Raw genomic sequence first — 22,113 nt, 5'->3', positions numbered from 1 at the left:
TCCCTCCTTCTCTCTTTGTCCATCAGGGGAACTGAGTAAATAAATTGTAATATATCCGTTCTGTAATTCCATACCTTTTTGTCATTCTTTTTCTTAATGCAAATTAACAAAAATATTGGAGAATAATGTTTTTCAATACAGCATTAAGCTTAAAAGGAAGTTGTATCTATTACTTGGCTTAAAGGAAAATATCTATTCTATCTAGACGAAGTGTCTGCTAGTGTATGAACACAACCTCTGAGAAGGTGGCGGGCGCCTGGGCAGAGAGCTGCCCTGAGGCAGAGGTGTGCGCGGGGGCGTCCCGCTGCGCCCTCCTGCTGCCTGAGGTCCACACCCCATGCACATGTTATCTACTGCAAAAAGTAAATGAAAAGTGGGAATAACTCTGTTTTCAAACCTAACACATCAGAATTGCATCCATACAGAGCACATGCAAGTGTCTGTAATCTTCCCTTTCGGCTCTTCACCAGCTTCCTTGTTCCTTTTGTTCCCTGACACTCCCTTTGGGCATTTCTTCCTATACACCTGAGGAGCTTAAGCACTGGGTTATATAAATCCAAGTGAATAGTTGTATTTTCTAAATGGGATTTCCCTGGAGAAGGAAATGGCAACCCACTCCAGTATTCTTGCCTGGAAAATCCCATGGACAGAGAAGCTTGGCGGCCTATGGCCCATGGGGTCACAAAGACTCAGACAAGACTAGCAGCTTCACTCACTCAGCTCATTCCAATGGGTTTGTTCTGGGGAAAGTGGTGAGATTTATGCCAGCCCTGTTCACCTCCATTTCTACGTCTTGATGAAACATGTTGCCTCAGCGCAGTTCTGTGCAGAAACATTATTTTTTCGTATTTAGCACAACATTTTGTCTTATTATTAGCTAAAGTTTAGTCTCTTGTTTTTAAGATACATTTCTACTCTCACACTGTCCCCTAAGTTCCTTACCTTCTGTTGTAAGACACTCAGAGCAATTCAGATCAGTATTACCTGTCTATGTCCACTTTGAAAAGAAATAGTCCATGAAGAGAGATATTTTTAGAAGAATGCATACTTTGGGTTTTCAAGTATGAAGAATATAGTTGGGAAAGTGATGTTTAGTGAAAGAAAATATCAGAAACTGCTGAGAGTGGCAATTGAGAAGGATTTGTTCACCGTCACCGTCAGTAGCTTGCAGGGTAGTCCGCTCAGGTCAGGATAACAGGCCTTTAGAGCTCAGTTAGACCTGAGTTCAAATGTTAGTTCCACCACTTAGTAGCAGGTTGAGAAGGACAAATTCTTTCACCTCTCCAGGCCTCCATTTTCTTTTTTTCTGATTACTTGTTTATTTTTGACTATGCTGGGTCTCTGTTGCTGCACACGGGCTTTTCTCATGTTGCGGCGAGCAGGGGCTCCCCTCTGGCTGTGGTGCATAGGCGTCCCATCGAGATGTCCTCTCTCTTGTGGAGCACAGGCTCTGGGGCACGAGGGCTTCTGGAGTCGTGGCCTGTGGGCTCAGAGGTGTGGCTCCTGGTCTCTAGAGCACAGGCTCAGTAGCTGTGGCCCACGGGCTTAGCTGCTCCGTGGCATGTGGGATCTTCTGGATCAGGGATCGAACCCATGTGTCCTGCATCAGCAGACAGGCTCTTTACCACTGAGCCATCAGGGAAGCCTGGCCTCCGTCTTCTGAACATGTGTCGTGGGGATGCTAATGATAGTTCCTGTCTCATAATACTGTTGTTAGGGCCAAATACACAAGAAGCATATGGCGCATCCTCTGTTTTCATTTTCCTCTTAAAAATAGGAAATTGGGCTTTGAAATCAATACAAGAGTTGTAAGTTAATTTGAAAATAGAAATAGAATTTTAGTACGAATAACTTTCACCAGGTTGTAAAGTAAACTTGCTTTTGTTCCGCAGTTTGTGAAGGAGACAGACAATGAAGTGAGAATGCGACTACTGCAGTTTGTCACTGGAACCTGCCGTTTACCTCTAGGAGGATTTGCTGAACTCATGGGTAAATGTGGTTTTCTCTGTAAATAATTTTGTGATAATGCGTCTAGACACACAGCAGACTTAAGCCTAAGGATTATTCTTCTATGCTTTAGGTAGGGCATCTACTGAAATAAAGACAAATTAATGCTTAATATCAGGTACATTTGTAAGATAGGTTTGAAAGTCTGCTCTCAGAGGCTGGTTGGCCATTGCTTTGTGAGGGGATCACAATTCTTAGACACTGATCTTTCTACTTTGTGATTCCTATTGCTGGATCTCTGCAGCATTAACAAGCTTCTCTGGGCAGAAGCCATTTACATTGTAGTTTATTCTGTATCATTTATGTTGATTCTGTGATGTGTTCTGGTTTGACTGGTTGTCAAAACTAAAAAGTTTAAAGGACCAAATAAATTTTGTCATATTTTCCTGATTTAGGAAGTAATGGGCCTCAAAAATTTTGCATTGAAAAAGTTGGCAAAGATACCTGGTTACCAAGAAGCCACACATGGTAAGTTCAAAAATCTTAAATAGTACAGTGACTGAGTATAATTGTTGATTCATTAAAGTAGTCAGAATTTTAGTTTTTACTGATTAATATGGCACTCTATAACTAAACACTTTAGAGTGACTGGTTAATATAAATACTTGAGAAATGTATTCATTGATTCAAAAAATATTTAAAGTACCACTAGGTATAAAATAAAATAAGATTGAAGTGCTCCCTGCCTTTTATGAAGTTTGTACTCCATTGAGGGTGGGGGCACAAAAGACAAACAGGTCAACACCTCTTTACAAATGCTAGGAGTCCTTTAAAGGGAACCAGGAGAACAGCTGGAGAGGAATCCCCACCAGATTGGTGGTCAGGGAAGTTTCTTGGAAACAGTGATGTTTAAGTTGAGTTTGATGAATAGCATGCTGTGGGAAGAAATGGGGAGTATATACTTTGTATAGTCATTTTTAAAGGAAATAAAAGATGACTTGGTATGAATGGAACTTAATGATTCCGAGGAGGAAGATAAAAGAATTTGGAAATGCAGGCAGGGGCTACATTATGTAGAGGTTAATAGGCTATGATGAGCAGTTAGATTCTAAATACAATTAGGAGCCATTGAGGAGTCTTATATAAGAATAATGAGATCTAAGAAAAACGACTCTGGCAGCAGGGGGCGGGCGGGAACTGGGCGAGTGAGACCAGGGAGGTCAGAGCTGTTAGTCATCCAGACAGAAGATGGTGATGGCCCGAAGGTATGCGTTGCTGTCAGGAGGTCAAAGTCAGTTTTCACACTGTCCTTTTTTTGCCTTTTTGTTGTTTTGACATTTGCACTTGTGGTACCAAAGTAATGGTGGGTCAACAGCTGTTGCCTTAGCACAAGTCAAGGAAAAGGCAGTTGACACCAAACTGCTGTCTCTGCATTTTTCAACACCACACATTTGAAGTTTAAAAAAAAAGGAAAGAAAAGGCCAGGCTTATTGAAAGTTGTTGATTATGAAGTAGTAAAAACTATTAACTTTATTAAATCTTGACACTTGAAGTATATGTGGTTTTTTTTTTTAATATTCTGTATGACAAAATAAATGGCAAGTCTACATGAAACACTGGTTTTTGTCTTGTGAAGAAGCTCTTAGTTGTCAAGTTGAAAGCTGCAGAGCTTGCTTTTTTTGTGAAATGCTCTAGTTACTTGAAAACATAACAGACTGTTTCATTCAGACATTTTTCTTGAAAATTAAGTAAAAGCTCATCATTTTAAGGAAAACAGCTAACAGCATTTATTGGTGATGATAACATTGAGGTTTCATACAAAAATCAGAATTTTGGAAAACTTGTATATTCAGCTTCTCAGCTTCCCAAGACTTTTAATATTTTAAAATTCATTATAACTTGGTGAACCTGTATTTCCAAATAACTGATACATGATGTTATAAACTCATGCATGAGAAAAACATCCAGAGTGCAAAATAAACCAATGGCTTTCATATAACAGAATACAAAGGGTTCTGTGATATGATTTCAAAACCCATATTATGCATAACCTTGTCAAACTTAGTATATCGTCAAAGAATAGTATCCATAATTATCTGGAAAAAATTACTTGAGTATATCTCTGTTTTCTAATTGCATATCTGTATGGGAAGAGTTTTCATATGCTTAATCTAAAACAATGCAGTTTGATAGTATAAACACATAGGTATTAGAATCCAGATGTCTTCTATTAAACCTGACATTAAAATAATTTGCAAAAATATGAAACAAGGCTACTTTTTTCACTACTTTTTTGAAAACAGTCACTTTTTTCATAAAAATAACTTACTTTCATTTTCACAGTAAATTATTTTTAAAATTTATGGTAAATATCAATAGTTATAATTCACATAAACAGAAAGCTCTTTGGATTTCTCAATATTTTTAGATGTGAAAAAGGATCCTGTTCACCAAAAACTTTTAGGAACACCAGGTTAGATTAAACTGGTGAGTTCAATGCAGGAGAGAGTGTTGAGGCAGGGGACAGAGAATTCATAACCAAAGGAGATGGAAAGAATTGGGATTCTGAGTGTGAGTTAAGGAATTCACTTTTGATGAAAACAAGAACATTTCCTTTGTTGTAACAGAAGAGGAAGAAAAGTTGGGTTAAACTACAAATAGATTTTAGATTTTGTGAAGGAAAAAAGAGTTGATCAACTGTTGATTTTTTTCCTCCAAGTATTTATAAGGTGAAGTCACTGGCTAACAGTGAAGAAGGGAAAGACTTGGAGAAAGAAAGGGAGAGTTGTCAGGGACGAGACAAGTGTTTTCTAGAGAAACATGGCTGAGAATGCTGGGCAGCATTGGATTGCCCACTTGGATCTAGTAGTTAATGTGAAGTCGTCAGATATCCCCTGCAGTAATTTTCAACTGATTAGGTACAAGGAATGAGAAAGTAGAAGGCTGAATTCATTCAGAGTATGAGTAAGTTCAAAAAGGAGAGATAAGATTTTAAAGTATTTGCAAGGTAGTGATTTTAACGATGGACCATGACTTTATAAACTATTAGGTTGGTGCAAAAGTAATTGCAGTTTTAGACCATGAATTTTAAATCATTGTAACTAGGCTCAAACACATCTTTATTAATCAAAATAGGAACCATTACAGTCAGCACACTTTTGCCAGTGAGAAATAAGTTTGTCTGTTCCTGTAACATAGAAATCCATACTTTGGGATTAGACAAACTCTTGAGGAAAGCATTTTCCCTGCAGAATGTTGTCCAGATGCTTGAAGAAGTTGTAGTCAGTTGGCGAGAGGTTAGGTGAATACGGTAGATAAGGCAAAACTTCATAGCCCAATTGGTTCAACTTTTGAAGCACTGCTTGTGCAGCGTGTGGTCGGGTGTCGTGGAGAATTGGGCCCTTTCAGTTGACCAATGCTGCCTGCAGACGTTGCAGTTTTCAGTGCATCTCATCAATTTGCTGAACATACTTCTCAGATGTAATGGTTTCACCATGATTCAGAAAGTTGTAATGGATCAGACGGGCAGCAGACCACCAAACTGTGACTGTGACCTTTTTTTTTTTTTGTATTTGACCATGACCTTTTTTTGGTGTAAGTTTGGCTTTGAGAAGTGCTTCGGAGCTTCTTCTCAGTCCAGCCACTGAGCTGGTCGTTGCTGGTTGTCATATAAATCTACCTTTCATCACATGTCACAATCCAATCGAGAAATGGTGTGTTGCGTACAATAAGAGAAGATGGCATTTCAGAAAAACAGTTTTTTTAAAATTTTCAGTCAGCTCATAAGGCACCCACTTACAGAGCCTTTTCACCTTTCCACTTCCTTTCAAATGTGGAATGACCGTGGAATGGTCAACGCTGAGTTCTTCAGTCACTTCTGCAGTGGTAAGAGGATCAGCTTTGATGATCTTCTCAGTTCATCATTGTAACTTCCGATGGCCAGCCCTTACGGTCCTCATCTTCAAGGCTCTCATCTCCTTTGCATACTTCTTGAAACACCACTGCACTGTACGTGCATTAGCAGTTCCTGGGCCAGATGGGTTGTTGATGTTGCAAGTTGTCTCTGCTGCTTTATGCCTCATTTTGAAATCAAATAAGACAATCACTCGAATTTGCTTTTCATCTAACATCCTTTCCATAGTCTAAAGTAAATATAAAATAAACAGCGTGGCCACAGGACTGGAAAAGTTCCATTTTCATTCCAATCCCAAAGAAAGGCAATGCCAAAGAATGCTCAAACTACCGCACAATTACACTCATCTCACATGCTAGTAACGTAATGCTTAAAATTCTCCAAGCCAGGCTTCAGCAATACGTGAACCATGAACTTCCTGATGTTCAAGCTGGTTTTAGAAAGGGCACAGGAACCAGAGATCAAATTGCCAACATCCGATGGATCATCGAAAAAGCAAGAGAGTTCCAGAAAAACCTTTATTTCTGCTTTATTGACTATGCCAAAGCCTTTGACCTTGTGGATCACAGTAAACTGTGGAAAATTCTGAAAGAGATGGGAATACCAGACCACCTGACCTGCCTCTTGAGAAACCTGTATGCAGGTGAGGACCTAACAGAACTGGACATGGAACAACAGACTGGTTCCAAATAGGAAAAGGAGTATGTCAAGGCTGTATATTGTCACCCTGCTTATTTAACTTATATGCAGAATACATCATGAGAAACGCTGGGCTGGAGGAAGCACAAGCTGGAATCAAGATTGCCAGCAGAAATATCAATAACCTCAGATATGCAGATGACACCACCCTTATGGCAGAAAGTGAAGAGGAACTAAAAAGCCTCTTGGTGAAAGTGAATGAGGAGAGTGAAAAAATTGGCTTAAAGCTCAACATTCAGAAAACTAAGATCATGGCATCTGATCCCATCACTTCATGGCAGATAGATGGGGAAACAGTGGCTGAATTTATTTTTCTGGGCTGAAAAATCACTGCACATGGTGATTGCAGCTATGAAATTAAAAGATTCTTACTCCTTGGAAGGAAAGTTATAACCAACCTAGATAGCATATTGAAAAGCAGAGACATTACTTTGCCAACAAAGGTTCATCTAGTCAAGGCTATGGTTTTTCCTGTGGTCATGTATGGATGTGAGAGTTGGACTGTGAAGAAAGCTGAGCACCGAAGAATTGATGCTTTGGAACTGTGGTATTGGAGAAGACTCTTGAGAATCCCTTGGACTGCAAAGAGATCCGACCAGTCCATCCTAAAGGAAATCAGTCCTGGGTGTTCATTGGAAGGACTGATGTTGAAGCTGAAACTTCAATACTTTGGCCACCTGATGCGAAGAGCTGACTCATTTGAAAAGACCCTGATGCTGAGAAAGATTGAGGGCGGGAGGAGGAGGGGACGACAGAGGATGAGATGGTTGGATGGCATCACCGACTCGATGGACATGGGTTTGTGTGGACTCCGGGAGTTGGTGATGGACAGGGAGGCCTGGCATGCTGTGGTTCATGGGGTAACAAGGAGTCGGACACGACTGAGTGACTGAACTGAACTGAATCATTAGCAAAAAAAAACATAAAGGGAGAAACGTGCATTAAAGTGATGTATAACATAACCACATTTATCAAGAATGTATTCCAGTATCAAATGGCAATTTCAACAGTGCTGAGACTACAGTTAACCTTTGCACCAACCTAATACTTACAATGATGGGCTGTGGCTTAAGAAGTGAAGATCAGAAGAGTCTGTGGACAAGGTATGATGGTGAGAAAGTATTGGGTTAATAGGTTGGCATTTTGATTGAAGTAAGTTGGGGAAAACAGATAATCAGAGAATAGAGTGTCTCAGTTAATAATTTCCTTCGCTGCTGGTGACCAAGTTCAAGGTATGATACTAAAGTAGGGGAACAGATCCCTGAAGAAGGGCCAAGACCTGGGAGGCCGTAGCGTTGCCTGTCACCTGAGTGAACGAGAGGACTGTGAAGCAGGGGCCAGAGGTGTCAGTGAGCGAAGGAACATGGTCAGGAAGGAGGTGATAGCAAGAGTGCAAAAGGCTTCATCGCCAGATCGTTTGCTTCAGAGGACGAAAGTGTGTTGGCTGGCTGCAAAGGAAATGGACTGTTTCAGACTAGCTGAGTTTTAGTTAAGGCAAGAGAGGAGCTGTTAAGACTGTCTCCAGGGGATCTTCCTGACCCAGGGATCAAACACAGCTCTCCGCATTTACAGGCAGATTCTTTACCATCTGAGCCACCAGGAAAGCCCATTAAGACTATAGAAGCCTGCAAATCATGTAATATAAGTTCAAAAGAACGGACTGGAACGCTGTGAGATGGAGGGCACAGGTGGAGATACTGTTCAGATCGGGGGAAATAGAGTAGATCAGGACTGGGGTGAGGATTTAGGTGAAAAGATGACGCAGAGAGACTTGCATGTCCGGCAGTGACTGAGGGGCGCGGTGCGGTACCTGCAGTCTGGGGAGGCAGTCCTGATGGCCCTCAGACGGGGTCCCGCTGCTGCGGTCCCCAGGGCTTTGCTTAGAGAGGTGGCTGCTCTCTGGATATGGGGACAGCAGGCGACGTACGTGTGAAACAAGCTAATGGGGTACTTGTCCCCTCCCCTTTTTACATATAAGAAAATAGAAGTAGTGAACACTACCTACTCCAGTTTTAGTTTAGTTTAAAAAGCTAAACTAAAACAGTATTCTGATATTCACATAGTAGATACTCAGCAAAAGATGAGTATTTTTAGTATGTTTTTGTCTTTTTGTAAAGCAGCATAGAACAGAATAGCTCATGTCTTAGAGCCATGGTTTTGAATGCTTTAAAGATACCCATTTTCTTACATGGTTCAACTCAACATGTACTAAATGTCTCCTGTACGCAAAATGGGTCTGTGTCAGGAGAATAAAGGGGACTCTGCCCTTGTGAACTTTAGAATCTAATGGAAGAAACCAGTCAGTCATAATACAGAGTAAATCCTAAATAGAAATAAAAAGACCTTATGGAGAGCGGAATTACGAAGTCTGTATAACGTGTTCAAGAAGAATTCTTGGAGGAAGTTTTGTAGCATTTGGACTGATTCTTAATAATAATTTCATAGGCAGAAAGGGTATTCCGGAACATCGGAGAGCCGTAAATAAGAGCATAGCCGTAGAACAGACGAGCGTGTGGTCTGCCTGGAGAACACTGAATAAGCGGTGGGGCTGCACCAAGAGGCCCAGGCCTCCCCTCCCACTCCCCCTCCACAGGAGTTAGCAGCAGCAAAGGGGCTTTGCACTTGCATGTCTTTTTAATAAAGGACCGCTGAAGGTGATGTAAGGCCAGATAGATTGTGAAGAAGTGAAAAAGAAAACTGTACACAAGACCAGTAGGCAGGAAATTCTGATGGTACAGATAAGAGGAGGAGGAAGTAGATGCAGGTGGATATGGCAGCAACAGAGATGACCGGGGGGAAACGGCGGGGCGACCTGATGAGCAGGACAGTCTGACACAGGCAGGGGATCGGCTGTCCTAGTGTGGGACTCCTGTTGGGAAGTCTCACCTGGCCTCAGTCCACTGTCAGACTGCACCTCAGGCAGAGGCGGCGGGAGGGGCCGGGGGAAGAGAACGCTTCCCTTGCTTGGTACTGTGAACAGCTTTTCAGAGGGAAACATGGTCTGAGAAGAACACAGTTTTAATTGGCTGCCTTTCCTGTTTCAAAAGGCTCTCTCCTGATGTAGTTTCCTGACTAGGGCAGATAACTGGTAGGAGGAGTAGAAGGGAACTGGACCATCTCTAGAAGCCTTCCACATGAGAAGATAAAAGTACAGAACGGTTTTGACTTCTCAGAGCTATCTCACTAGACCCTAGTAGAGTGGGGACCGAAATCCAAAACTCCTGAATCCTGACCCAGATACTCAGTGATGTATCTTAGAAAAATTAAATGTTAGTCTACACCTGTTTAAATTGTAAAACAAAACTCTGGTGATTTAAGCATTTTCCATGTTTTTTGTATTTCATCAGTTAATCCCAGCAGGGAATTCTCTTTGAGTCTGGCAAGACTGCAAGCATATTATTTTAGAAATAGTTCTACATACGACAAGTGAAAGTGAAAGTCGCTCCCTCGTGTCCGACTCTTTACGACCCCATGCACTATACAGTCCATGGAATTCTCCAGGCCAGAATACTGGAGTGGGTAGCCTTTTCCTTCTCCAGGGGATTTTCCCAACCCAGGGATCGAACCTAGGTCTCCCACGTTGCAGGCGGATTCTTTACCAGCCGAGCCACCAGGGAAGCCCAAGAATACTGGAGTGGGTAGCCTATCCCTTCTCCAGCGGATCTTCCCCACCCAGGAATAGAACCGGGGTCTCCTGCATTGCGGGCGGATCCTTTACCAACTGAGCTACCAGGGAAGCCCAACATAGGACAAGATACTTGAAAAGACAAAAGTATATATTTGGTGATAGACAGTCTCCACCCTAGAATATAAGTTCAATGAGAACATGGACCTTAGTTTTTCATCTCTATCACTAGCTCCTGGGAGAAATACCTGGTACAGAAAAGATTCAGTAAGTAACTGATGAGTGAGTGAATTCATAGGTGAATGAGTGAAAGAAATGGACTCTTTTAACCCAAGAGAAGTTAGGGGGATTTCAGAAACAATGTGACCTGATACTATAGAGAAGAGGAAAAATATTCCAGTGGTTTTATCCATTACTGCTACAGTTACATTTGTAATTCCAGCTTTCTCTGGGAAACACTAAAATATTTTTATGAATAGGTCTTAAAATTGAGTTGATTGCTATAAGAAAATTTGTATATTTAATATGTTCACTAAGTATTAATATAGTAGTAAATTGTCTGTTAGAATACTTCCAACAAAATTTTTATATTCTTCCTGTTCAGTTTTTCAAATGTATTTTTAAAATATATTGTATTAGAAATATTTTGTTTATTTTATTGAAAACACATTTTGTTTTTGTTTTTGTTCAGTTTTAATCGCTTGGATCTACCACCATATAAGAGTTATGAACAACTAAAGGAAAAACTTCTTTTTGCAATAGAAGAAACAGAGGGATTTGGACAAGAATGAATGTGGCTTCTTGTCTTGGAGGAGCTCTTGCATTTAAATACCCCAGCCAAGAAAAGTTGCACAGATAGTGTATATAAGCTGTTCATTCTGTACAGTGAATTTTCTGAATCTCTCAAAAGTATAAATGTTTTCCGTTCTTCCACAGAAATATGCAAAACAGCTCATCCTTTTCTACTTTTATTTATTGTTCCCTTGAAATGACTGACCAGGAAAAAAAAAAAATCATCCTTAAATTTTGAAGCAAGCAAGAGACTTTATTAAAAATAAGTATATATCTATATAAGCATATATGATAGTGGCTCTAGTTTTATAGAGCTCAGAGTGTATTAAACGTGACAGCCACTCATTTGAAAGTAGTCTGGATTTGCTTTACCTTGTTTTCTGTTATCCAGGGGAAGAAGTTCAAATTGCTCCATGTTTTTTTCCCTGATGTAACATCTCTTGAGGGTGTTTAGCTGCAATGGCTGTTCAGGAAGGTATTAAGGGCTTAGGCCAAAATCTTACTTTGAATATGTTAAAAAAGTGCTGCTGGCTTTTCTTAAGATGGGTGCTTGAACCTGTCAGTTTATTTTAAATAAATACAGTAGTTGAAAATTTTCCCTCTTTGCTACATCACTAATACAGTCAGTCAAAGTCATTAATGAAACCGTAACTTACATGAGTAAATCATATACTAGATCTACTACCATTTAGTTTATTCTGGAAATTGGGGAGAATTCACTGAGCAGCATAGAGGTCTGTTTACATGTTACTTTGAGATGCTAGCTTTTTGTGGAATTAAAAAGAATCAGACACTTCTGTACTTTAGTTTTAGTATCTATGATGTTCTTTAAATACAGAATAAATTGATATAATTTGATACTTAGGAACATATAAAAAGGTAATGTGAACTTTTCTGCTTTTGTGTTCGAAATTTTGGTTTTATAAAACCAGATGGATTGAAGACTTAACATAAGCATCTAAATATTCAAATAAGTCTAATGATTTCCTATTACAGTTTGAATATCTTCATTCCTCTTAAATTCATAAAAGTTCTATGTATCTGAATAAGCATATAAAAAATATTTTGGTCTTCCCCCCTTTTTATATAAATTATTATTTTTGTCCTAGGTAAATACTTTGTTTTTCATTATCAAAGACATTTACTGAACTACAAAAATGTGTAACAATCTGATGTGAATGGTATTAATGCTACTTTAGCAAGTGGGGCTTCCTTATTAATATAAAAATTTAAATTTCCACTTGTATCATTTCAGTATACACTATAAATTTCATTAACGTAAATTTTTTTTAACCATGGAACTGACATCTTAGAATGTTACCAGTAACATATTTCACTAAGTACATACAGATAATACTAGGATACAATTTAACTTCTCTAAACAATACTTTTTGCTTTGCCAAAACTTTTTCTACATATTTAGATTATGTTCTACGTTTTTATTCAGAATTCATAGTAAAGATGAAATAAAAGTCCGTGATCCACTTGGTTGAATACTTTTCCCAAATCCTCATTCCTGACTTTCTAGTTATTCTCATGCCTAAAGAATAAAAAATAAGAGAATGAGTGTACAGGACAGATTACACATGCGAGGGTGCCCAGTCTTTGAGAAGGGCCACTTGACTTAGACCATGAGGGCAGCGCCGCTGAGCTTCGCTGAGACGGCAGTGGCTGTCGCCCAGCGTGCGGAAAGGGCCATGTGGCAGGCCTGACGGAGCTCTCAGGGTGCCCGTGCCTGCCTCCTCACTCCCGGTAAGAAACTGCTGTACCACAGGGGCTTCAGAGAGGAAACCAGCGTCCTGGAGAGCTCGTCAGGCTCTTCTGTCTGATTCCTAGAAACCCAGGCCTGTAGGCAGGATATCCCGGCTTGTCTGGTATGTGCACTCTGGCCGTGAGAGGAACCTGAGACCTGTGTCCTCCCCTCCCTTGGCAGTGCCCGTCCTGGGCTGGGCTGAGCAGAGAGAAGTTGAGTGCAAGGCCCCCGGTGCCCGACCACAACCCCGCAGTGGGTGCAGAGGCGGGCCCAGCACCCTTCACTCCCAGCACCGCGCGTCAGCGCACGAGTCCACCCATCAGAGCAGCTGCCTGCCTGCCAGGGAGAGAGGCCACCCGTGGGGTTTGTGTGTTCAGTGCTTGTGGGGCAAAAGGGTTAACCAACACTTGCGCCCTTGGGCCGCAGCTCAGACACCCTAGCTTTTCCCGTTTTCAAAACTAGGTAGGTTGGTGTGCCAACAGTGCTGTGGGCAGTACCTTTTCTGTTCATAAAAAGGACCCCTAACTGGTACATTGTGTCCAGACTGGGAAGACTCCAGATACTTGATAGGAAACCACAGCTGCGGACTTCCCGGGATGGGAAAACTCTTACGGGCCTGTCCCTTTGGGATTCCCGAGCTGTGACCCGGGGCGATGGTCGTTCTGGAGCTGCACGGATGCGCTGCTCCTGATGCTGCTGTAAGGTCATCCGAATGTCGGGAAGCCTGACATGGACCGCCAGGGCCAGCTTGGTTTTTGTCCATCTGAGTGAACTGGTGCCAGATGAAGCCTGTCACAGGCTTTTTGAGTCTGAATATTTGGTTGAACCTCAAAAGAGTCTCCAATGGGCATTACAGAATGTACCAGAAATATTCTGTGGTTGAAGTAGGTTAAAAAAAAAAAAAAAAAGGGCAGGGGGATCCCAAACCAATAACAAAGAGTAATAGTACAAAACTGGCACCTTCTGCCCTCACTTCCACAGCACATGCACTCTAGTTGGAACAGAAGTGGCATTCTCCTCAATTCCAAATTTTCTCTCCCCAGTCTTTGACCAAGGACAATCAGATGTTAACAGCATTTTTAAATATTTACTGATACTCTTGGTAAATACATGTTTTTTAATCCTCAAAATTCCATCAAGTTCTCAGGGTGTTTTGTTTTTTCCTTGATGTAATTATGTTTATTTTAAAAAGTGAGTCTGAGAAAAATCATTTTTACAAAATCTATAACTAGTCCACTCAGATAGGAAAATTTCTGGCAACAAGAGTAGGATAATAGCCACTTTCCAAGTCAGATGTCTGCTCTCATTCTTAAAAGGTAACAGGTGCACAAGCAGAGGCAGTTGTAATCACCCGTAGCCCATGTCTACGGTATGCTTAGAAGACAGAATACAGCACACTTCTGCTGACATGTATGTGGGGAAATAGGCATCTCAAACTAGCAGTCAGCTCTGGACACGAGCCGATTAAGTGGGCACTGCACAGGAAGGGGAATAATGGGGCCCCAGAGCTCACTCCCGGAAGCAGCAGTTCTCATCCAGAGTGGAGAGATGCCAGGAGGCAGTGTGAGACCTGGGAGGTCAGACTCCTGGGAAGTCAAAAGAGGCTGAAAAAGCACACAATCAGAATCTCAGGAAGGTGCCACTTCTTGGAGAAGGGGGAGCTATTCCTTTGTAAAGGGGCGGGGGAAGAAACACAGCAGCTCTATAAAAGACCCGGCAACCACACTCCTGGACGTTTATCCCAGAGATGAAAAGCATGCTGATAAAAGTCATACCTTATGTTCACAGACGCCAAAGTTGGGAAACCACCCAAATGCCGCAAGGTGGCTAGTTTAAATAAACTGGTACGCCCATTCAGTGAAATATAATCAACAATAAAAAGGAACTGTTGACTAAATTTAGATGGATCTCAAATGAGTTATGCCAAATGAAAAAAGCCAATCTCAAACGATCACATTCTGTATGATTCATTTATATACTGTTTTTGAAATGCCAAGATTATAGAGGACTACAGAGAATTATTTGCAGTTGTCAGGATTAGGGATGGTGGCAGGCAATGTGTGTGACCGTAAGGGACGGCACTAAGAGTTTTTGTGATGGAACACTTCTATGTTTTCATCATGGCAGTTACAGAAATTTACATGTGACACAACTGCATACATGACACTGTGAGATGACTTAAAAGTGGTAAAACCTGAATACTGTCTGTGGACTGTACAGTCTCCTGGCTTTGATACTGTACTGCCGTTAACTGTTACCATTGAGGCACAATGGGGGGAGGATCCGCAGGACCTTTCTGAGTAGTACGTTTTGGCAACTTCTTACAAATCTATTGCAAAGGGAAACAATTTTAAACAGCTCTACATAATATCAAAGACAGATCCTCCCCTCCATAAAAGGCTTTGTGACTAAAAGAAATCTTATTTTTACAAAACTATTTCATTTTGTAAATTACTAAGGATGTTACTGAACTAATCCAAACTGCTTACCTCCCATTTGATAAAGTGGCATTGCTGGTTATTAAATACATACAAAAAAGTCATACCTCCAAAAAATGACATTCAAAGTCACTCTAAAGAGAAAACTGAAATTTCAGGAAACGAAATTTCAGATGAAAATGCTAAACAGGAAAAAAAAAAAACAAAAACACAGTAAAATCCTTAAACACTAAGTACTAGTCTGAATTATATCTAAATAATAATTGCAGACGAGAAAAATCCAAATTAGAAATTCAGAACTGGACCAAAAAACATGAAGATGTGAAATGCCTACTAACTTAAATCAGGGGGAAAAAAAAAAAACACTGAAGAAAAAGAAACATCTCAAAAGTGAACACAAGCAGTAGCTATCAGAGAAAGTGATAAATATAAACGTCAAAGAAGATCTAATATACATATAAGATGAACAGTGTTTCTCTAAAGGTGGTCAATAAGGCCATTCTGGAAGGAGGGACGGTTTGAAAGACAACTGGACTGGCCTTTTTAAAAACTCAACGCTGTGAGAGAAAGATGGGTTACTGTTCTAGATTTTAAAAAACTAAGGTGGAAAATTAAATGCAATGTATGATCTTTGAATCTTGGTTTCTAGAAGTATAAGACATTTTGGGACATTTAAGGATATTTGAATATGGCTGGATATTAAAGAATTGCTGTTAACTTTCTAGTTGTAATATGAATTTGTGTTTAGAAGGATGTCTTTATTCTGAGACAATGAATGCTGAAATATTTAGGGATGAAATATGTTGTCTACTATTTCAAAAGTTTACAGATACTTGTAAATATATGAATATTTACACCTAAGTAAAATATAGCAAAAGATTAGCAACTGTTGAATCAGAGATGGGTATAAATAGTCCAATACTTTGAGTGTTTGCTTCTGTTTGAAAATACACATGATAACCACAAAGAGTACATACGCACACTGTATGTTTTCCCTTTGAGAAAACTCCACCTAGACATACACTCAGATGTCTCTAAGTGACATTCAAGACACCACTTCTCACAGAACTTAGGGTCTGCACTGGTGGCACCCCAGGGATCACTGTCCTATTTAAACACCGTCGTTTCCATTTCTCCTTGAGTTCCACGTTCCTTTCACCCATTAGGGAATAGACTTTGGGCTCACCAACCTAGATAGCATATTCAAAAGCAGAGACATTACTTTGCCAACAAAGGTCCGTCTAGTCAAGGCTATGGTTTTTCCAGTGGTCACGTATGGATGTGAGAGCTGGACTGTGAAGAAGGCTGAGCACCGAAGAATTGATGCTTTTGAACTGTGGTGTTGGAGAAGACTCCTGAGAGTCCCTTGGACTGCAAGGAGATCCAACCAGTCCATTCTGAAGGAGATCAGCCCTGGGATTTCTTTGGAAGGAATGATGCTGAAGCTGAAACTCCAGTACTTTGGCCACCTCATGCGAAGAGCTGACTCATTGGAAAAGACTCCGATGCTGGGAGGGATTGGGGGCAGGAGGAGAAAGGGACGCCAGAGGATGAGATGGCTGGATGGCATCACTGACTCGATGGACGTGAGTCTGGGTGAATTCTCGGAGTTGGTGATGGACAGGGAGGCCTGGCGTGCTGCGATTCATGGGGTCACAAAGAGTCGGACACGACTGAGCGACTGAACTGAACTGAGTGACAAAATCAATCCACTTTTAAGACTACCTCACGTTTTAAAAAAGAAACCACTCCATTTTCAGTCCTCTCCTGACAGCTCTTCCCTTATGCAGGCTGGCTCCAAGACACATCAATTAACTGCTGAGCTCCTGTCACTGTTGCTTCTCTGCAAGGGCTCAGCTTTTCAGTCCAACTTGAAAATGCACCCCTCCTAAGCCAGCGCTTCTGCACTGTAGCTTTCCTTTCTTGATCCCCATCCTGACATGCTGCCATCCCCCTTGGCAATCTCACGCCCTGCTGTATCGCTGGCAGCTTGGGTGCAGTCATCTCTGCCTCTCAGCCATAGAGACGTCTCTACCACTCTTGTGGGAACCATTTCTTTTGCCTTGTTATTTGTGAAGAAATCTAGAGTTTTGTATATCTGTTAAATGGTCACAACGTTAAAAGAACAGTCATAGAACAGTTATAGTTAATGTATTTATTATCTTTAAAATCTGATGAAAAGGCAATGCTCCTTAGGTACTTCACTGAAAAATTCTCAGTTCTTGTCACTGAAACCTCTAAGTAGCTGAGCAGCTTCTGTCTGTATCTAAAATGGAAGAATGCATATTATAAATAAACAATACAGCACAGAGATCAACTTGTGAAACAAGTTTATAAAGTAGTTTTCTAAGAGTTTCAAAAAAAACCAGACTAGTACACAAAGAATAAAATTCCTTAGAGAACTCAAGAGATGAGACGCTTGGAGAATTCTTTCACATTAGCACACATTCCTTGCCTTTTATGTTTTAGAAATCTTACCTGATCTGTTATATATAGATATGTCAAACAGGAACAATTCTATATTGTAGTGAGAAATTCATACATGTTTGTTGGTAGTAACTAAATATTTGCTATGTGTGTGTATTCAGTCGTGTCCAGCTCTTTGCAACCCTATGGACCGTAGCCCGCTAGGCTCCTCTGTCCGTGGGATTTTCCAGGCAAGAATACTGCAGTGGGTTGCCATTTCCTTCTCCAAAAACATTTGCTATATACATTTGAAATAAGCACTATTATTTAATAATATGCATTTAGACAATGACATTTTTAAAGCAGTTCTTGATTCCCCTTTCCTTCACGTGCCTCAGTGGAAACCTGTTTGCCTTGTTCTGGAGATGCTGTACCTGTTTATCCTCCTCTGTGTGCGCTGGGTAGTCCTTGGCCTTTGTTAGCCAGAAAGCAGCGAGCTTTTTGTTGTGCAGCTTCAAATATGTCTTTCCTAGAAGGAGCAAGTTTTTGCTGTAGAAGTTTGGATCCACTGTACGTAAGAAAGAAAAAGGATTTACATTTTATCTCCAGTGAAACAGTATTGCTCTTATTTTGCAAGGCTTAAATTTTCTGGTCTAAATGCCAATACAGTAGGTCCCCTCCATTTGAACAAGACCCATTCTGAGAGTGCACACATTCGTACGTCTGGTTGGTTCCTAAGTCCAAGAAAGTTAGCCTAGGCCAACTAATACAATGGGCTATGTAGTATTGTAGTGGAATACTTTTCACAAATAATACATAAAAAACTTTACAGTACAACAGCTGGCATCCAGGGGCTGGCACTGAGCGGACAGACAGAGTTACTTTGTGGAGGAGGAGGAGGGGAGATGGCAGAGCTGAAGGGTCGTCAGTCGGCACAGGAGATACCAGCTACAGCCCTGCTGCTCTCACACCTGCTCCCGGACCTCCTGGGCGTGAAATGAAGACCCTGCACCTCCACAGCACTGCCCAGCACACGGAAGCCCACACTCCTGTAGGGGACGCGCACGCTGACAGTGTACACCAGATACGTGAACTAACGTAACTATCTCTTCAGGTTCCCAACTTGAAAGTTTGTATGTAAGGGACTTACTGTAATATACTAGGCTAATGAGGATTCTATTTCGCTCAACTATTCCTATCAAAAAATTTTGAGATAATTACTATTTTTTGAGTGTCTACTTTGTGCTGGCCATTTATATTACACATATTTCTTATTTTCACAGCAATTTTATAAAACTGGTACTCCATTTAATAGATGAAAACCTGAGGGGTCCTGATAGACAATAAGCCCCACCTCTTTTGTTCCCTGGATCCTAAGTGCCTAGAACAGTGCCTCGAACTGTGCTCAGTATGTACTTGGTGCCTGAGTAAATGAAGTCATGATGAGTGTGTGTGTGTGTGTGTGTGTGTGTGTGTGTGTGTGTGTGTGTGTACACAGATTTGATCAGCCTTTACTGAATGTGGGCTATGTTTGGTGGTGGTGCCCAGTTGTTGTCTGACTCTTTGTGACCCCAGGGACTGTAGCCCACCAGGCTTCTCTGTCCACGGATTCTCCAGGCAAGAATACTAGAGTGGGTTGCCATTTCCTTCTCCAGGGGATCCTCCTGACCCAGGGATCGAACCCCTGTCTCCTGCATTCCAGGCAGATTCTTTACTGCTGAGCCACCAGGGAAGCCTGTGGGCTGTGTTTAAGCACAGATAAAGTCTCTGCTCTTTTGGAATTTGTAATGAAAAGCAGTGACAAGCATTAGCACATATGAATGTAACATAAGAATAAAGAGACTGCTTTGACAGGAGTACAAATTTTAAAGTTCTATGGGAAACCGAAAAAAGCAGCTAAGAGGTTACACACGGGCTGACTTGGGGGCTGAGCAGAATTTTAACATCTAAGTGGAGAATATGTTTGGCTGAAGCAAAAATGTGAACAAAAAGCCTATGAAGGAAAGCATGGGACTGTCTTACTGCATTAATTTATAGTTTCCTCCTATCAACCTGGGACCCTTCTATTTTTAAAGTATAATTTTTCCTGGATATGATTTATGATTAACTACATTTGTTTCTTAACCCAAACTTGTTTTAGTTCTTTAATCTGAAGATGTTTGTAAGATGCCATGCTGATGTGCGTAAGGCTTCCTCAGAGTTAAGCAGACTCCGTCATTCTGCCCCCGCTTACGCCGCCCTTTGGCAAGTCTGCCCAGTGTTCTGTGCTAAGCGACGAGGGTGCCATGTACGAAGAAGACAGTCACATCTTCCCTGAATTTCATTTCATACAGGGAAATAGTCACACTGTGGACTGCTAAGGGCCATGAAGGGGGAAATAAAGGGTACTAAAAGCATGGGAAGAGCTTCTAAACCAAACATCAGCCATAAGCAAAGGCCCCCGAGAGGAGGTGACCGTACAGTGAAGCCTGGAGGATGATGGAATTACCAAGGGTCATTTGGCTCCATAAAAGTATGACCATGTTCTTCTCAGCAACCCAAATGCTTAAGTCTCTTAAGGTGCTTTTTTAACTTTGTAGTTATACTTCTAAGTTTGAGAAAAATGCATTCCCACATCATACCCATGATAATGTAAAACTACCATCATGAGAGGATGTCAATGGAAAGTCATTAACAGTGTCAGAATTAACACATAACAGTTAACATTCAGACAAAATTCTTTAGAAGAAATGTGTTTCAAAAATGCTTGGCTATTATGAAAGCATTTGAACAAGTCCATATGAGTAGGCTCTCAAATTTAGTAAATTGTTTTAATTTTCTTCTGATTAAGTTTTATAGACATATTGGCAATGGTGTTTTTTTTTGGGGGGGTGGGAGTATTTGGACCTTAGGCTTCTGTCTCTGACGTCTCTAGTTTCTGCCGTTAGAAAGGATAAACGTAAGCTAATGTTTTCTAGGCTGGCTGTTTCTTCAAAGTAAGGGTAACATAAAACTCTTCACCACAAAAGGCTATCTGCAACAGAACAAAGACTGACCTGGTTTAAAGCAGAGAGTTCTCATTTAAATGCCATCTGAAATTTGCTAAGACAGTTGATCTTTAAAAAGTGTCTTTTGGTAACTCTGTGAGGTGACAGGTGTTGACTGGACTTGCTTTTGTGATCATGATGTGTTTCATGATGTCTGTGAATATCAAGTCATGCTGTACACATGAAGCTAATACAGTGTTATATGTCAATTATACTTTGGTGTTAAAAAATAAAAATTTTAAATGAAGATAAATACATGCTTCTGATTTGCTGTGCAATCTTAAAGAGTTAATCCGTCAAAGCCTCCTCTCAAAAAGGAAGGTTGAATTACATCAAATGAAGGACTGTTAGAACTGCAGCTCTAAATTCACTAGTAGTCTATTTCTTTCTCAGATCTTTACTAAATAAGGACTTCTAAAAATTGTTTGAGGACTTCCCTCGTGGTACACTGGACGGGAATGCAGGGGACACGCATTCTACCCCTGGTCTGGGAAGACCCCACAAGAAAAATTACTATTACATGTCTGACATTCATACAGTTATATGAAATAAAAAAGGTTACCTTGCTCTGCCCTGTGAAAGTAGCCTAGGGCCTGTCAAATACACAAAAATTGTATTTTCAATACATTGAAAAGGATTAAAACAGAGTACTGAAAAAGCATTTTTTCAAAAGATCTATTCCTACATTAAATATAGGAAGTAAATCAAACCATCCTAAAATAATGATCCCCTTAAATAACAGTCAGTTCATCAACAATGAGAGTTAATATAGCAAAATTGAACATAACACTATTAAATCATCAGAATACAGATTACATACATTTCTAGTAATAACTTGATTGTTACTCAGAACTCGGACTGAAACCAGCATCACATGAAGAGAGGAAAGATCATTATCATGTACAACTCAGATTATTCTGACATTTTTCTTCTTCAATCAGAACAGTGGCTTTATGAATAAAAACTAGATAAAATTAAAAGGTGTGTTTACAGCGATACACAGGTTGGGCCAATGTATCTCTAAGAGTCCTTTGTAACAGAAATCCCTACATAAGATGTTCATGTCCACCTGCAAGTCCCTGCTAATTCCTTTTTGTCCCACTTAAACTTGTTTCCATAGTACATCAACTGACACTTAATCTTTTAGATACATAACTAATTTGTTGGAGTAGGGATGATTCTGTCTTTTTTGTGAGAATGCATTCTTTTTAATAAAAACAAATATTTCACAACTCTACCTCAAATTCTACACTATAGCTTCACAGAAAACACTGTGATCAAGTATTAGGAAATGTTTTTCAACCGTCTCCTTCCTTACCCTGAAAATTTTGTGATAAGTAAACCCAAAATATGTGCCCTGAAATCCCTTTCAGGTTTTACTTTTAACAGGAAAAGCAAAGACCTTAGAAATGAGACTATAAGGCTTTCAAACCTGCTTTTACAAAATGCTCTAAGTACTATCTATCAATACAAACATGCTCTAATTCCCAGACGGCTGTTATCTTACAGAATGT

General features: G+C 40.5%; 2 protein-coding genes across 9 annotated transcripts in view; one reads left to right on the top strand and one right to left on the bottom strand.

Moving 5' to 3' along the window:
* The window catches only part of WWP1 (WW domain containing E3 ubiquitin protein ligase 1), a 136,444-nt gene extending 123,974 nt beyond the window's left edge, over positions 1–12,470 (top strand). For 3 of the 4 annotated variants that reach the window (XM_070802950.1, XM_070802949.1, XM_070802951.1), the window contains 3 exons: positions 1,893–1,989; positions 2,403–2,475; positions 10,876–12,470. In XM_070802950.1, the coding sequence (XP_070659051.1) occupies positions 1,893–1,989; positions 2,403–2,475; positions 10,876–10,975 (270 nt within the window). In that variant the 3' untranslated portion in view covers positions 10,976–12,470. Of the gene's footprint in view, positions 1–1,892; positions 1,990–2,402; positions 2,476–10,875 lie in introns of those variants that run through there. The other variant, XR_011570676.1, reaches the window with a different exon arrangement.
* Positions 12,471–14,685: 2,215 nt separating this feature from the next.
* The window catches only part of RMDN1 (regulator of microtubule dynamics 1), a 36,475-nt gene continuing 29,047 nt past the window's right edge, over positions 14,686–22,113 (bottom strand). For 4 of the 5 annotated variants that reach the window (XM_070802953.1, XM_070802952.1, XM_070802954.1 and 1 more), the window contains 3 exons: positions 21,162–21,192; positions 18,008–18,141; positions 14,686–17,433 (listed from right to left, as the gene is read on the bottom strand). In XM_070802953.1, the coding sequence (XP_070659054.1) occupies positions 17,383–17,433; positions 18,008–18,141; positions 21,162–21,192 (216 nt within the window). In that variant the 3' untranslated portion in view covers positions 14,686–17,382. The remainder of the gene's footprint in view (positions 17,434–18,007; positions 18,142–21,161; positions 21,193–22,113) is intronic. The other variant, XR_011570677.1, reaches the window with a different exon arrangement.

The sequence above is a fragment of the Bos indicus genome, chromosome 14 (genome assembly GCF_029378745.1).
Source record: "Bos indicus isolate NIAB-ARS_2022 breed Sahiwal x Tharparkar chromosome 14, NIAB-ARS_B.indTharparkar_mat_pri_1.0, whole genome shotgun sequence".
Classification (NCBI taxonomy): Eukaryota; Metazoa; Chordata; class Mammalia; order Artiodactyla; family Bovidae; genus Bos; species Bos indicus.
This window is presented reverse-complemented; position numbering and strand designations above follow the sequence as displayed.